General features: G+C 45.3%; 1 protein-coding gene across 1 annotated transcript in view; it reads left to right on the top strand.

Moving 5' to 3' along the window:
* The window catches only part of LOC107193309, a 100,233-nt gene extending 85,628 nt beyond the window's left edge, over window positions 1-14,605 (top strand). Inside the window, exons 3-8 of the mRNA XM_015582712.1 lie at window positions 2,301-2,403; window positions 4,392-4,414; window positions 11,552-11,554; window positions 11,942-12,097; window positions 12,673-13,027; window positions 14,212-14,605. Coding sequence (XP_015438198.1) covers window positions 2,301-2,403; window positions 4,392-4,414; window positions 11,552-11,554; window positions 11,942-12,097; window positions 12,673-13,027; window positions 14,212-14,605 — 1,034 coding nt within the window. The remainder of the gene's footprint in view (window positions 1-2,300; window positions 2,404-4,391; window positions 4,415-11,551; window positions 11,555-11,941; window positions 12,098-12,672; window positions 13,028-14,211) is intronic.
* The last annotated feature ends 1,977 nt before the right edge of the window (window positions 14,606-16,582 follow it).

Genomic DNA, 16,582 nt, shown 5'->3' with positions numbered 1-16,582 from the left:
ACGTGAATGGGGCACGACTCTAGCCGGTCGCGGTCACGAGCGGAGGCCCTTCTAGCGGTGAATTCTCAGGGACGAGGGACGGCACCGGATTACCCAGGGGCAGAACCCTTTTTTTTTCCTCTTCGGCGAACCCTTTCGTGCTCTCTCTGTCGCGAACAATCGGAGCATCGGAACACAGTTCGGGAAGCGCGTGCGTTTACGCGCGATGCGACAAATACAATGAAACCGACACGACCGTGCGTGACAATCGCTGCTATATAAAAAATTTTGGAGTTACAGGGGGGGGAGCTGCGAGTTAATATTACAAACTGAATAATGGGTAATGGAAATGGTTGCGATAATATGTTCGTAAGAAATCGTAGCTAGTGTTTGGTGAAGTGAGCGATGATGTGGTCATGAATATGTTAAGTGTTCCGATGATGGAAGTTCGAGAGGTGGTTGTCATGTTTGAAGTTCAGAGCTAGGGTAGGGGGATAGAATTACATCATTGATATCTACTTACTCTTTTCTAATTAGACTTGGAAGAAAATATGAAAATTTGTATCTGTAAAGATTTTTCATATGAATTCCTAGATTTATATTTCCTCGACGGTCTTACACAACGGACTCGATCCAGGTATTTTTAGTTTCTTTGTTTCGCATAAACAATCGTGAATTTCTGTATATCTAGAAGAAAAACATAAAATAATTCTGAAACCACATTTTATTAGTTCTCTGCTAACAACGTTCCATAACGCGAACGAGTGGGGTCGTTCGCCACAGTAAACCGAGTCGCGATAAGTGCTCGCCCCTCCCGCTCTCCTCTGTTGAATTACTCCTCTCCTGTGCACGACTCCCGGAGGCAGTAAAGCTGGCCGCTGGTGACTCGTTCCGAGGGAAACGCTCGCGATTAAGCGTCTAAATTAGGAATCAACCAGCACAGTTTCATTAAGGGATTAAGATATCTCGCGGAATCGGCAGAAGCGACCACGCTAATGAGCGCAGTCGCCGATCGTCGCGGAGCACGCCGTGCATCGACCGACCCGCGAACTGTGAGAATCGCGGGACAAACGAGCTGAGAAACTGGTTAAACGGCCGTGTACTCGGGGACAGAGTTGCTCGTCTATTCGCGGAAAATCATTGGATCGAGCCGTGAGACTCGCTGCCGTGAGACGCCTGTGAAACTTTGTGTTTTAAAGGTAGCTATGGCTTCAAAAGGACATTATTGGTTCAACCCTTTAACACCTAGTGTGACGTCTACGTCACATCTAGAAAATCATTTCCAGGGGCTTTATCGTGAACATACAAATGAGGTGCACGTATTGAGACCATTTTTAGATTAACTAATCACGAAAAAGAATTTTCAATATTAAATATCCGTAAATATAAAGTTTAATTTTACACTGAAAAGATTAATTTTAGGACCTACGTTCTTTACACATTTTTTACTCATCTCGATGAATACCAGGAGCCCTACAATCTTGAATACTTTTTTTCAATCACCCTGTATATTCGACACATCCTATTAACATACATGAAGCCTATAAAATATTACTCCCGTATGCAGGATACATTTTACGTATTTATTATCGCTGCATTGTATATTCAAAAACAGGTCACATCTGACCCAGGCGTCGGCTGGGTGAGAATTAAAATTCAAGTCCCTCCATTACTGTGTAGGTATCCTTTGCACACGGGACTTCCGTCGCGCCGCGAAAGGAAACGAGGTATCGGTAGGTGTGCCGCAGAAATAATACCGTACCTCGCGTAATAAAGCTGCGGGCGTCCCGCAGCGCGGACACCGTACGGGGTGGACGCGACCGCGGCCCAATTACCGCGCGTATTCGCGCGACCGCGAGCCCAACACGCGAAACTACCATCCGCCAATTTATTCAGAACCGTGCCCCCAAGGTGTTTGTCCCAGCGGGTGACCCATGGAAACCTCCTCGGAAGTTGTACGCTCGTGTTCGCGAGAAATCATCGGTTATAGCGATACTTTTCAGTTTTATTAATTAAATACGGACTTTTATGGCGAGGTTATTGAACAGGTCTTTGGGAAGATTAAGAATGTAGAGGGGAGTAGTTATGGAGTGATCGTGTGGTTGGAGTTTTTTGTGTGGTTACTGGTGGAAGAATGATAAATATTTAATCGTAATAAAGTCTTCAGGCTTGAGCTGTGGTTATGTACTGCTGATATATGTACTTGTACAGTAAAACTTGGATTAGTGCCCGAAAAGATCTACAGCAGAGCTAGGCAACTGCTGTAGAAATTAAGTTGACTCCAACGAATAGGTACTAATTTTATTGTTTTCTTTTTACAGAAGCTCCTGGAGAATTGGGCTGGGTACTCACCCTGGTGATAGTGTCTCTGGTATCAGCTGGTATCGGTGCCGTGGTGATGGTGACGCTTCTCCACTGTCGAAGGTCAGTACAATGTCATAACCTATTTCATTAACCCACAAATCGCTAATTATATTATACACGATGGTTCACCGTATCTCATGCGAAGATTAATGGTCACCGATAACTCGCCGATTTTTCTTAAGTTACACGAAGAATCATTGAATTTTTAAACATTTAACATTTTACAAATATAATCACTAATACAGTAATAATGAAATTAATTACTGTTCAACTCAACGCGTAAATACTTATATTGTTAACAACAAAAACCTAAACAAACGTATCTTATCCTACAATACCAAAAGTAGAAACCGTTGGCGTTCAATCTGGTACATAAATCGGTCTCATTCAGGAAGCTCGAACATTCAATAAACCGATCCCCCCGAATTCAATCATCGATCCCAGAACAGAAGTGTTCCCGATCGTGGAATCTCGTATCGAAATACGAGACCGTAAACACCTGCCAGTTGGTTCGGTTTCCGCGAGGGATTGCCTCTCGAAGCCTCCCGTACACACAAAGAGTAGAAACAACGATGCATCCCGTCGATACGGATCGGTGATCCAAGCCCGATTCGCGAAACGATCGCGGTTTAGCCGGTCCCCCCCGATCGATGCCCGGTAAGATCGATTACCCCTTGAATTACCAGGCCTACCCACAATGCATCAAAAGTCGTACCGGCCATAATACGAGAGGAGGGCGAACCGGTTGCTAACTAGACCCCGCTGCGCCACTCCGATTCGAAGTGATGCTCGTGTGACAGTGGAAAAAACTGCAGAGGAAACAATGAATAAAGAAAAAACTGGGGTAAAAGGAGAAGGTGAGAAAGAGTGAGAGAGCCTCGCGAAGACGTTATGCCACCGGTGAAATGGCGAAGGGTGGGGGGAAAGGGGCCGTAACTATGACCAACCATTCCGTTCCGGGCATGACGGAGGAATCGCGCTGTGAATCTTTATAGCGATCCACTTCCTCCGAACGATCGAGACAAAGACTCGTATTCAGAGCGCGGTTAACGCGCAATTTTTATTGGGGTGGAGGGGCCCCGTATCCTCGCGTTCGCGATTTTAATGGCCGGTTGGCCGCGGTTGCACTTGAACACGGCCGTTGCGGCTGCGGCGACTATACACTGGATGAACCACTTAAGATGATCATCTCTTTCCGAACGCTTATTGCGGAAGAAATGGTTATTGTTTTCGCATACATTAATGTAATCGTTCCTCGATGGGTTTTTTAGAGTCGTTGTTGGGGATTTTTCATTCATTCCGAACGAGAATCTTTCATCAAGTGGGGATAATTGGGAATAGTGAAGACTTGAATATTAGAAGCGTTATGTGAATAATATTACGGGTGGAAGTACCCTCGCGAGAAAACTCGGCTTCCGCTAGGGGAAAAAGTGAGGTAAGCGAAGGGCCTCTTACCATTTAGTTTTGGAAGTTACTGAAATTTATACCAAATTAATATTCGGTTTAACATTTATTTTAGTACTTGAAATTAATTTAGTAAGTGGTAGGAGATTTTTCTTCTACGCCATTTTTTCCCTAGTGGAAGCCGAGTTTGTTCGTGGATGTACATACCGAAGGAGTCAAAGTGACTAACTAGTAGCGGATCAGACCTGAAATTATGTGAAAGATTTATTGCCTTTATTAAAGGTTCTTTTGGGTCAAGAATAGTGTAAAAATTACTAATGTTTGCGAACATTCTTATCGGTCAAAGTATGTCGTAGTACTTGTGGAGAACGTTGACGAATAAAGTACTGTCTTCATGTAAAAATTTTCAACCTACTTTTACCGGATAACTCAGTTATGTGGCATCTGATCTGGCAACGTTGGTTGGTCTTAAACTTTCATAACCAAACAAGACCACAACCTGAATTTAAATAGATTAGTTCAGTTCTCCAGAAAAGTTTCGTCCCAAGAAGAAACGTTTAAGCCAAACAATTTGTATTTCTTTCGCACAAGTCACTCGACAATAAATACCGTTTCTAATAGATCCGTTTGTCTTTATGTTACAGAATGAAGAGCGCTGGTGGCAGAGGTAAGAAAATCTACCCAGATTATTATAAACCTCGTGTTCTTATAGTTCCCTCCCCCATCAGCGGTTGTTCTAAATTGCATTTATTAATACACATAATAGGATTACCTTTAAGCTGCTTATCGGGGTTGCGGTTAACGCTGGCCGTATGTACACCCGCGGCTATTATTACAGGCCTCTATCAGTACGATTACGTTTTTGCCCGTTTATTTTCGAAATACAATAAAATTGCCGCCTCGTCGAGCGAACACGCACGGATTAAAATCCGTTTCCCACGAAACATTAAAAATTATATCGCCGCAATTTTAGTATTTGAGTGTCTTCGCCGAGGAAGAAAACTCGTGTACAACGTACCCGAAGAATATTATTCGGAACAATCTGGGGGACGTTGATCGATAGAATGTAATTGAACATATTCGATAATACAAGAGTCGTGCAACCGACAACACCGTGGTTCCTATAATTACGGCGTAATCACACGAAATTGGTACAAATATACGTGCCAATCGAAGCGTGTCGAGATCATAGAGCCGTAGAACGCTGACAGATCATATTCGAAATCATAATTATACCGGGCCCCTACCCGGGATATCTGTTCCTTCTATTCTACGGCTCCCTTACAAGCCCCGTTAAAATATGATATCCGCTCCCTAATAATTCCTTTTGTACACCCCTTTGTTAATATTCCGTGAAACCTTATCTTTATTCGATGGAGCTCGCCACGTGTGCTGACACGGAAGCCTCGATGAAAGAGATTCGAATGTTCCGAGAATATTCTGTGGGTATAGGAAAATGAGTTTTTGTGTTAGTGTGAAATAATGGCACGTTGTACGATTTGTTCGTTATAAGTTTAGGAGCAGGAAGTTCATTCTGCCAATGTTGAGTTTGTTCTATATTAAAAGTGGTTAGTTGAGTTAGTAACTACATAGGTGGAAGATTAATAACGGTAGAGAAATGTTAAATGTAACAGTTTTCCGGTTACGTATAGAAATAATGTGGTGTAGGCAGAATTCTGGAGAAATCCAAGATGGCGGAATTCTGTACGAAAAATCTAGTTAGAAAAGGGGGTCCAAAGAAGAAGAAACACACAAACCATGCCTTCTTCCTTTCTTAACTGCAGTAGAATGTGTGTAATTAAAAAATCGTCCAAGAACTGTACAATCAGGACAAATAACATCCAAATCGATTTCATTCCCAAAGAGGAAACCAGACACAATCAATCTCTTCTTCCTTTCCACGTTACAATAAAACATACATAACCTAAAAATCGACCAACGAGTGGAAAATTCGAGTAAACAACATATCCTGACTCATACTTCCCACAGACACGTCTCGAAACTTCCCAGAATGTGACTAAACAAATCGATTCTCATTCCCAAAGAGGAAGACAGACAAGGCCCACGGTCTCTCCCATTTTCAAGGTCCCAGGACGTATTCGGACATCCTTCGCCCAAGACAGAGATGGGCAAACATAATCTAGATAAAAAGTTTCGAATAACGAATAAAAGATAAAACAAAGTATTTCGTCATTTTTAATTGTTTAAACGTGAAAATTTCAATGTTTATAATAAAATAATACTTCTTTATACATGAATCGGCATTTGTCGAACAATTATTTAATCTCATTAACTGTTTAAAGCTCGACATTCTTAGATACTGCTGCTTTTCAGTGTGAATTATTCGAATAAAATTCCGCCCAACTCTGGCCCAAAAACAGCCTGAGTCCCATCCCCAAGGGAAGACACACGGCCCTCACACAAGGCTCGCGGCGTACGGCGCCGATCGCTGCAAACGAGTAGCATAGTAGAGTGTCGTGGCGTCGAGTGTCAGCGTCGATTGGAGTTTAATTAGTTCGCATAATGAAAGCCGGTCACGCCGGTACATATACAGTGTGTGACGGTCGTGCTTACGGGCGCCTCTTGTGCCCGTAAAGAGGGAAGGGGACGCGACGTACGGGCGACATAAAGGACAGTGAAACGCGTCTAATTAACTTTCCGATTTAAAATCACCCGCGGCACGATACGATCAACGACGGCCGGGGAACGGGGGCGAGCGAAGAAGGGGGTGAACGTAAAAGAGGGCCAGGTTAGCACACGGATCGTAGAGACACAAGGGTCACCCGAATTAATTATCCGACACTCGTTTTACCGAACCACCCTGGACTCGTCGATCTCCACCGATTCACGATTCGACTCCTTAAGTGCCCTTCACACCGGGGACGTCGTGATCGATCTCAATGAGTCCTGATCACTGGCTTGGCGCCGAAGCTGTGTCTGCGACGGATCGGTGGATTTAATTGGCGAACCTTTGTCGCCTGAATTAGTGAATGTACTATTGAGGTTATTGTTAAGACAAGTCTTCTTGTCAAGAATCGTGTCTCTTGGATCTTCTTGGGCATTCTTTGGAGAACCGTAGGTCACTAGAATACGTTTGTCCATGATGGAGGAAGTTGAGTTGGTTTTAACTGATAGTTTCATTTTTTTTTTTTCTTAATAAATGGTAAATATTGTTATTTATTAGTTGGGAAACCGAGGCTGGGATTCAGTTAGTCAGATTTGGAAGTCAAATAATCGACTGGAACACTCTGTCAAAGTCTGTAGTGGTTAACAGAGAATAGTACAGGATGGAATGCCTATTAATTAGGGTAACATTTCTATACCTCACTTTCTTCCAGCGAAGATCAGAATATATTTTTAAAAATCGAGTACTTGCTATTTCTAAATTGAAGGTCTAATCCCGTTCATTTTTAATATGACAGTCATCTATAAACATGGACATTTCCTTCCAAAAGATACAAACGTCATTCCCGGAAGGCTATCCTCGAAAACCTCGAACTCATCTAATACCCGCTTTGAACACCCATACGGGCATGTTTACATCCCTCTCGATTTCTATCAATTACACGAAAATTGCTGTTCCTCCGTATTCAGCAACAGATGTTTCTTTATCCGACATCTCTGTACACTTGTCAGCGAACGAAATTATAGCTGTGTCCCTCGTAATACGTAAGTAGATGTAATTGGAATTCATCTCGAAACGTGTATTAATCTAAAAAAGGAGGATCTTACCGAGACACGAGAGATTTCATAGGCCGCGAGAGAAACGGACGAAAAAGGGGATGAAGGAAAGATGGGAATTAATGAAAGTTCATTCGAAGCTTTAGAACGGGGAATCACCGGCCGCGAACGCCGCCGGACAAGAGAGGCGATAATGGACGGCTGAAAGAGGCTGTTGCGCGCGGTGCAAAAAAAAAAAAAAGAAAGAAAAAGAGAAAAGAAGACGAGACACTGTACGATCGACGCGACACAATGGCGATTCGAGGGGGCCCGGGCAGAATAGGTGAATCGAATGCGTTAATCGGCTTATCGCGGGCTCCCTCCGACCGATACGCCGAATCAGCCTGCTGCGACCTGAAAGATGCGACGACGGGATCGCATGCGTTCGCTGAAAGCACCCGTATTCTTCCCAGGAGGCTTTTGTGCGTCTGGATCTCGGGGTGGTAACCGGCTTTTAGCGTTATTTTGTGAAGGAAGCGGTATTGACGAGACTGGACTCGCGATTTTTTAGTATTATTCCATAATACTTATCTGAGCACGACTCTCGAGGAACTCGGTATTAGCGATCGACAGTCGATCCAGAAGCCTGAATCGGCGCTTTAGCATTAGTGATCGGGAATGGATTAAGAGGTTTAGTATTCATATTCGACAGTCAGGACTTTTATCTGTTCCTTTAGTAGGTAATTGTAACTGAGGGTGGTACTATAAAATCAGAAGCCCTGAATGGAGTTATAATGTAGTTATTCTGTCTATGGTCCTCAACCTGTGAGCTAACGATCTACCATTTTTTGTAATTAGCAATCTGTTATGAGTTTTAACAATCTGCTACTGATAGGAATTTAATCTACAAATACGTTTTAATTTCTTCTAACGAGGTCTATAAACCAGTGAATTCTTTGTTCCGCTGCTCCCTCTATAATAGTTTCTTTAAAATTACCACCACATTCGTCCACATCCTCGGCACAATGCCAAGCTGCCTCCACACGAACACTCGAAAAAGATCGAAAGATCAATTTTCAAGAAAACTTAATCCCAACGTCCCGTCAGCCTCCCGTGAACGGTCCCAAACATCAGAATTACCAAACTACATCTCACGAGCTACGAGTCACACAACGAAAAGATAGACCTGCTAGTCGACCGAGCAACAAGTCTATCTTCCCCTCCGGAGGATTCCACAAAAAAGAGGGCCCGACGTGCCAACGTATAATTTTCTCGCTCGAGCGAAGATCGTTCCGACATAACGACATCGAAAAACGTATCGGGGTCGGAATGAGCTACGGTTGCGCACAGCCAGGAAACAGAATCCGTCCACGCCTTCGGGGACCTACGGCCCCCCTCCCCACACCCCGCCCGGCTGTCACGGCGCGCCAGGGTTTTCACGCGTCCCGTGTTGCGCCCGGGCCCCGACTGGACGAATCGGTCGCCCAATTAATATTCGAACCATCTAATACGGTAAATCACGCGGGTTAACGCGTCCATGGAAGGACGACGCGACGCGACAGCCTGGAAAAAAAACGGATCCGATTACCTCACCTGGGCCCTGGGCGTTAGGTGGGAACTATGGCGTAATCGCGGTGGTATACCGCGTGCCACACTGTGTTTCGTGCGTGGTTTCCTTCTGTCGACGAACAAGGGAAGTGGGTAGCAGTCCTGTGAGCACGGTTCTACACCGCGTGATCTCGATAACTTCGAGGTGAAATTGAAATAGTAATTTTTTTGTAGGTTATGTAGTTGTACTTTGTAGTAATTGTGTGGGTTGTTTGATCGTTGATAGTTTTTTTATCACTAAGTTTATCTGGTACGTAATTGGTTCATGAGTGAATGATGGTTTGAATATATGGATTGCGATACGCGTTGCGTTTCGATATAAAGCACTGGTAATTGGGGACAACGTTCGATTGATTTCTACCGAACCCTTTTGAATAGATATAAGATATATTGGTCATCCCCTCGACAGTAATGTATAGTGTTCCTCAGAGATATTAGATTATGCACAGACTAATCACGAATCCTATCGCCCTTTCCACCATCTTGAAATGAGTGTGTCAAGAGTGTAATTTATATTAATTTTTCAAACAGTATTACCCTCACCTTATAAATAAAACAAATGAAAGCAACCTAAAATAGCTAAAACGCTGGTCATCCATAGATCCGTATCTATTTTTGGGGAATCCCGTGATTTATAACATACCATACGCTATTAACACAAGACTGTTTCGCAAAATGGAGATGTTTCCAGTGTCTGTACGATTCCATAGCAAGACACATACTTTGAATAATTCATGCTCAAGATCATTAGTGTCTCCGAAAAAATCGCTGCATTAATTCACGCCCGAAGTCATTCAGGACCGAACCCTGACCATCGAGCTCGAAACGGACCCGGTGGGATCTCCGGTTGACAGTCAGACGCGCAATTATTAACGAGGCGACCGGGCCCCGACGACGTTACGAACGCGTCGTGCCGATAAATCGACACCGTCTTATTTACGATAGCAATAAACGAGCGTAACGCTCGCCGCGGAATGTTAAATCGACGCCGAAGCGTGCGTGCGCCGTGGACCGGGCAACCGACGATAAATAACGCGATTACACCACCGGCACCGGCTCGTGGACGTAACCGATTGCCTTCTGGGCCTACTAGGCGCATGCGCGCGCATGTAGTCGCGCGACGCGTCCGCCATGATGGATCACCAGTGGCCCAGTCTGAATAGAAGGTTGATTAGAAGAAGTTGTGTCCTCGACGATTGAAAATCATCGAGGAAGTATGTTTAGTCCTGATCGAAGTTCGAGTATCATCGAACAACAATCTTAACCTAACGAAGGACAAATCTCTCCAACATCCCACATACACAGGTGACTACGCCTTTCCTATAGACAGGATTACCAACAGTCTCGACGGGTCGATAACGGTTCGATTCGTCGTTAAAAACACACTGTAACGCGCGTCGAGAAAAAAGGATCCCAGACCTGGCGCTAGGCGAAGATAGTCCATCGCCAGGCGATCCCTGTCGGACGTCTTGCGTGGATCCTAATTATGTAAATTGCAGTGTAACATCTTGTTATAAATACACCGACGAAGGGCGGGGGGGGAGTGCGGACGGTTTCTAAGCGGCAGAATTAAATTTCTCCTCGGTCACGTCATCCCCCGGTTTTCATTCCGGGACGTCGGAGCGCATCAGCGATTATCCTCGCGAGAGCTTCTCGGAAGGAGAAGAAGAAAATAGCGTAGTCTAGACCAGGGACTATGTTTGTGTGTATAGACCGGTCGCGCTGAGAACCGACGCGTCGTGCGTGCGTGCCGTCAGAGCACACCGCGATAAAACGAGAACCAGTCTCTCTATCTCCCGGCAAGTGACAGGCCGCCAAGACGCGTCGTCGTTGCCATCGCCAGGACGACGAAAACCAGAGGGGGGGAGGGGGTGAGATCCCTGGTGGACAGCGAGGATGACGCGCGCTGGGGAGCGTATTTACCGGAGGGGCTTCGTACGTGCGTAGGTTATGAGTCGTGTAAGACGTGGAAAGAGAGAAGAGACACACGCAGGCCATGGGATTCCCATAATCTCGCTTTTTTTTTCCTACCGCGGCATTCTCATGCCTGCTTTACCCGGCAAGGCGGCATCTCTGATCTATGAATTCCGAATTCTTTTTATTTTTCCCCCTCCGCCGATTCCAGATACTTCATCCCCTTCCTGTTCTTCCAGTTTGGCTCCTCCGTCCGCCCCTGTCCTTTTCACCCCCCCTCCCCTCCCCCCGAAACCCAGTCGCGTTTCTATGAGGGCCGTGACGGCACGATGACGAGCCCACAATACGGGCCATACAGAAAACAGCCTCGTTTTCTTTTTCATTTCTCTGTCTCTATCGCTCTGACGGCCGATATGAGAAACTTATGTCATAATGCACGGTGATTCGGATAGGTACGCGTGGGGAATATACGGGGTGCTTCCGGAAAACAGGGCGAGATACACGTGGGCTTGTTATAGTAGATCGATCGAATAAAATATGGTTCTTCGATGGGGGTTAGGAATGGAACGTTTTAGACTGATTTAATAATGCTTATTAAAATTGGTCCTGAAGCGTAACCTAGCAAGTTTATGCAACATTAGAGTGCATCTGTACGTGTATTATTATTCGAAGCGTGTTTAATACTATTCCCTGCTCTGAATTATTTTGCAAATCTGTCGTACTGGCTAACTGATCATTAGGCTCAAAATCAAAAAACACCCTGTACATGGCAATGACCCCCTCTACGAACTACGAGTACCTACACGCGAGCCGGTAACAGGATTCCCCGATCCGAGCTCACCTGGCACTTCACGAGCTTCGTCTCGATTCGTGGCCTCGCTCTTATACACCCTACCCCGGCTGAAACTCGAGCACGACTTTTGCGCGGGATCCCGCCCAACGGATTTTCCGGGGCTGAGACTCACGTGGGAGTCTGAACTTTATTTTTTCTTTATTATTTCTGTTCCATCAGGCTGTTGCGGTGTCGGCGTCGAGGACACGAACGGTCAGGAAGCCGGTGGCCCAGGTGGAGGAGCCGGGGCTGGTGGCGGTGTGGCGGTTATACCCGATCGACCGCCCCTCGAATTGGACAAACTGCCTCCTTATCACGACGTCGCGCCTAGTCCCGGTACGTATGATCCTTGGAAAGGATGTAAAAAAAAATGTAAACAATTCCCGACTGCTTAAACGTAATCGTACTGATCGATAACGTGGTAGTCATAATTATGACTTACCCCAATTAATTCGGATAGTACGGAACCGCCATTTTGAATTACCGTCTGTTTCTCCAGGAAAGGATAGATCACATTCCCTAGAAAAAAAAGTGTTCCATTTTTATTTTAACCACAATACATAATAATTGAAAGTTTTCGGATGGTTTTATTGTTATATACAATTTCGTTAATCGTTCATTTGTACCATTATTTACCATTATTGTCCATTATGTTATCCAGTCTGTCGACAAGTTCTTTCCCTCTTCCAACCACATTTCCCACCCATTATATCTAGTTTACCATTCTCCGCGTGACTTTCCCCTCAAAGATATGGGAATGAGATCTTCGGATGGATCTTGAGGTCGCCTAACCTAATAAAGATGGCGGCGAACATACAAGGCCCCGCTGTATTGGCATATATATATATTTACATAGGTACTCAAGGAAGCAAGAACGATCTAGAACCGTGCGATTTCCGTTTTGATTCAAGGGCACAATGTGTGGTCGTGGCTTGGCTCACGACGCGGCGGCGGTACGCCAGGAGTCGTCACGACGCCTCTGTCGCTTCCGCAACACCGACGGGCGATGAATCTTCCCGTGGAGAACCACTACACCCACATGCAAACGGACGAGGCGCTCTACGCAGAACTGGACTCGCAGGCCGCGAGCTACGCGAGCGATCTACAGCTACAAATGAGAGGAAGCTCGACGTACGGTACAACTTCCGGCGGCCAGGAGGACGAATACCACGAGCTGGACGCCGCTAGGTTACATCGTCATTACGGCGGAGGCAACGAGGACGGCTCGTTGCAGAGGGACACTCTACGTACACGGCATAGTAAAAGGTAAATTAGTCCCCCATCCCCCCCTTAATTAAATTTTTCAAGGCGCAGCTTCTTCGAGCTGGTTGCACGTCTCTGCAGAGCCCCAGAACACGCCTTCTTCCACGAGTTCTCGAAGCATCACGATTTAATAATTTCAAATCGATCGATCGTGCTACCACCTGCAACGGATAACCGCTTTGTTTCGTTCTTTTGTCGGTTACAACGGCACTGTTGATTTTGTATCGGTAATATCGCGGTCGTTGATCGTGGGACCCGTGGATCTTCTGTCGGTGATCCGAGATCTGTATTTTAACTGAAATTTAATCGTATCCATTGGTGAACCCGAAAATACTTTTATATTAGTTTCTAAATACGAGATTCTGTAATGAATTCCTGGATGCTTGGAGAATACGTGATTATCAAAGCATAAGGCAAATAGTGTGTATAGCGATCGGTTAGTTTTGCACGACACACCGTATCCAACAGATAGCGCACATATTCGTAATTCTGCGTGCTAATGGGTCTCGGTTAGTATCGCGAAAGTCCATGTAAACGAAGCAATGAAATCGTTCCGATACGATAAACAGGAATATTCACAATCAGAAACCAGCTCCGGCAAAAAAATCTCTCTAACTCAGTTTCACACGCCGCGGATAACGAACATGCGCAGCCTCGCGTGAGATCGACGTTCCCGTGTAACGCGTAAAAGCATCGCAATAAAGTGGAGAACAGGACTTATTAAAATGTACCGTTCCAAGACCAGCCCAGTCTTGTCAATGGTACCCACATTCCTGTGTGTCTCTCCCGATCTAGGCATAATTAAAGGAAACGAACAATCCAGAACGTCGGTCCCGTATCTGTCCGATTTAATTATACATTTAATCAGAAACGTGAAACCTGTCGCCGCGGATAGATTCGAGAAACCAGATTCTAGATCATTCCTCGAGTGTACCATAAAACCGCTATTCCCTAAGCATCATCCAGGCTTCGTCCAGTATATCCTAAAATCACGATTCCGATAGTCTCGAACACGAACGTGTATCTTGCTCGACGCTAAATTACACTAGGGTCGTTTAAGCCTTTATTGAACAGGAAGTGGCTCCTAAATCCCTTATCGTTGGACGCATGAACTGGTCCAGAGAAAGAGAGAAAGAATCGAACGATCTCATCGACGCCAGGTAACCTCGGTAATCCGATCCTTTCAGGTTACAAGAACCGGATTACGAGATGTACGAGAACGGTCCGTCGACGCCGGTCCCGCCAGGTCAGATGCAGCATCATCATCACCACCATCATCACCACAACCATCACCATCATCATCAGGAGCTAAGGATCGGCAGTCGGAACGGCGAGCATCCGTCCTACCAGAACACCGCGTACACCGGAAGCGACGCGGAACCGGACGGTCCGACGTTGAGCAGCGCGCCGAGCAGCGCGTACTACAGCGATCTCAGCTCGAACTCGACGAACCAACAGATACCGACAGCAGCGTCCACGAACAGCAACACGAATCTCCATGTGAATCAACAAGGCCTTGAAGCACCGCAGTACCGTCTAGCGGCGATAAACGAGACCTCGGTGCCGTCTGACTACATCTAGGGATCCAAGTGGAACCGTACTTCCGGTTGTTCAGGAGCCGAACGAAGTATTTTTCAGGGAAATTTGTTTACCAGTGCTGTTAAAAATGTGCCTCTGATCCTTGTCACGGTATTTGTGACGAGTGGATACAGTGAAGAATCGTGGTTCGACGGTGTTTAAGGTAGTTTGAGGTTAATCCAAAGGAAGATGGCCGCGGTGTTACGAAGTTTCTCCCTAGGATGATCGAGACTCAGGAATAATTTTGTGAAAGACACTACGTGGTAGTGTATCGATATTATCCCGCGTAAGCGAGTTGTATTGGAGTGACAGACGAAAGGTGAGCAATTACGGACCAATTGGTTAATCGTCGCGTGAAAAATTCTTCGGGGATTACTCGACAACATCTGCGAAACCTGACAACGACAACGCGTAATCGTCTGCGTTTTCTTCAGTAGTGCCATACTCACGACTCCTGCGATTCATCGATCTTTTCGCGCGGGGAAACGAGCGTCCCCCTACGACAATTATGCTTCCTCTCAATAGAGGCTCGAATAATGGTACCGAATTGGACACTACCGTGACAAAATTATAGGTTACCGAGACTACCGCTATCGTCATTGCAATACCACGACCATTCTTATTCACCGCCGAGGTACATTCAGGTTTCCGATCTATTCGCGTGTCTCTTGATCGCGTCGATCCGGTGAATGGAATGGTTATTACGTGCATTTATTAGCGAGAATTGCGAAAAAGAAATTGTCGATTCAGTTTGCAAACGGGAAACCGCACAGGTGGAAGTCTATTAGTGATATTTCTCAGGGAGTGGACTTGTGCACAAGGTGGATTTATCGTCGTATCGAGATCGGTTCAGTCAAGGTCGTAGATTTCTCATATTTCTGCCTTTCAATTAGGGGAGACCGAGATTGAAAGTAACAATTTTTAGTTTTCATGAAATACAACAGTCGATATTTTATTTATTGTCCGGTCAACGAGACGAGTCAGGCAACTGTCTCTGTCCCTGCTTCTCCTAAATGATAATCAACTCTCTTTGTCCGTAATTATTAACTCGACTCGTTGAATGATATATAGAAATTAACATAAGATTATAGTTTTTTTAAGAAACATAACATTACAATTTTTCCTTTAACTGCTCAATAGAACGTTCTTTCTTAATTAATACGTAATCAATATGACATAAATCATCTCCTTTTAATTAAAACAACATAACATTATCTTCTTAACAAGATCAATTAATTATCATAATTTATTCATTATTTCTTGTCACAGCGTTGTCTCTTTTTATTCAAAAAGTTATAAGCCCTGTAACAACCCACCCCTGTTACTTTCAACCCTCTCCCCTACTCGAATAAAAGGGGCAAACTGCAAGCGCAGCAGTTCTGTCTCACGCGCTTCATCATCAGAGAAGCGGTTTTCACGAGCCAATTGATTCCGACCGGTCTATAATCACCCAGAACCCATTAAAAGCGTCCGACCTATCGCTCCCGTGTATCGCGTAACGAGCATTGTTCTTATTAATCTGACGTTATGGGTAGAGCCGGGAACGCCTAAACAATGGATCGCCGAGCATTATACGGCCGCTATCGTCTGTAATCGTGCGGCCTGGGTTCGTACGCGAAATGGGAGGGTACATATCGCGGGCCAGCCAGGCAACGAGCGACGGGATCACGCGAAACCGATTCGAATGAAGTCGTTTCGGAGGAACAGGTGTTTCGTAATTTCACGTTCTGCGACCAGCACCAGTCAGCGCCCACGGCGATATCCCTCTTTTGCATTTTGCATGGCACATGGTTCTGTTCCTCTTTTTCTCTCATGTACAGATGAGGTATCCCCTCCTTTTCGATGTTTCTGGTTGATATTTCGTAATTCTGGGGATGCCTCGTGTGAAACGAGTTCGAAGAAGTTTTTCGAGTGGGATCGAGAGACTTTGATCTTGGACGGGTTGGTTTAATGTTTTCTTAGTGGTTGTATTCACAGGTG

This window comes from Dufourea novaeangliae, unplaced genomic scaffold (assembly GCF_001272555.1).
Source record: "Dufourea novaeangliae isolate 0120121106 unplaced genomic scaffold, ASM127255v1 scaffold7, whole genome shotgun sequence".
NCBI lineage: Eukaryota > Metazoa > Arthropoda > Insecta > Hymenoptera > Halictidae > Dufourea > Dufourea novaeangliae.
The sequence above is the reverse complement of the archived record's forward strand: the minus strand, read 5'-3'. Positions and strand labels throughout refer to the sequence as shown.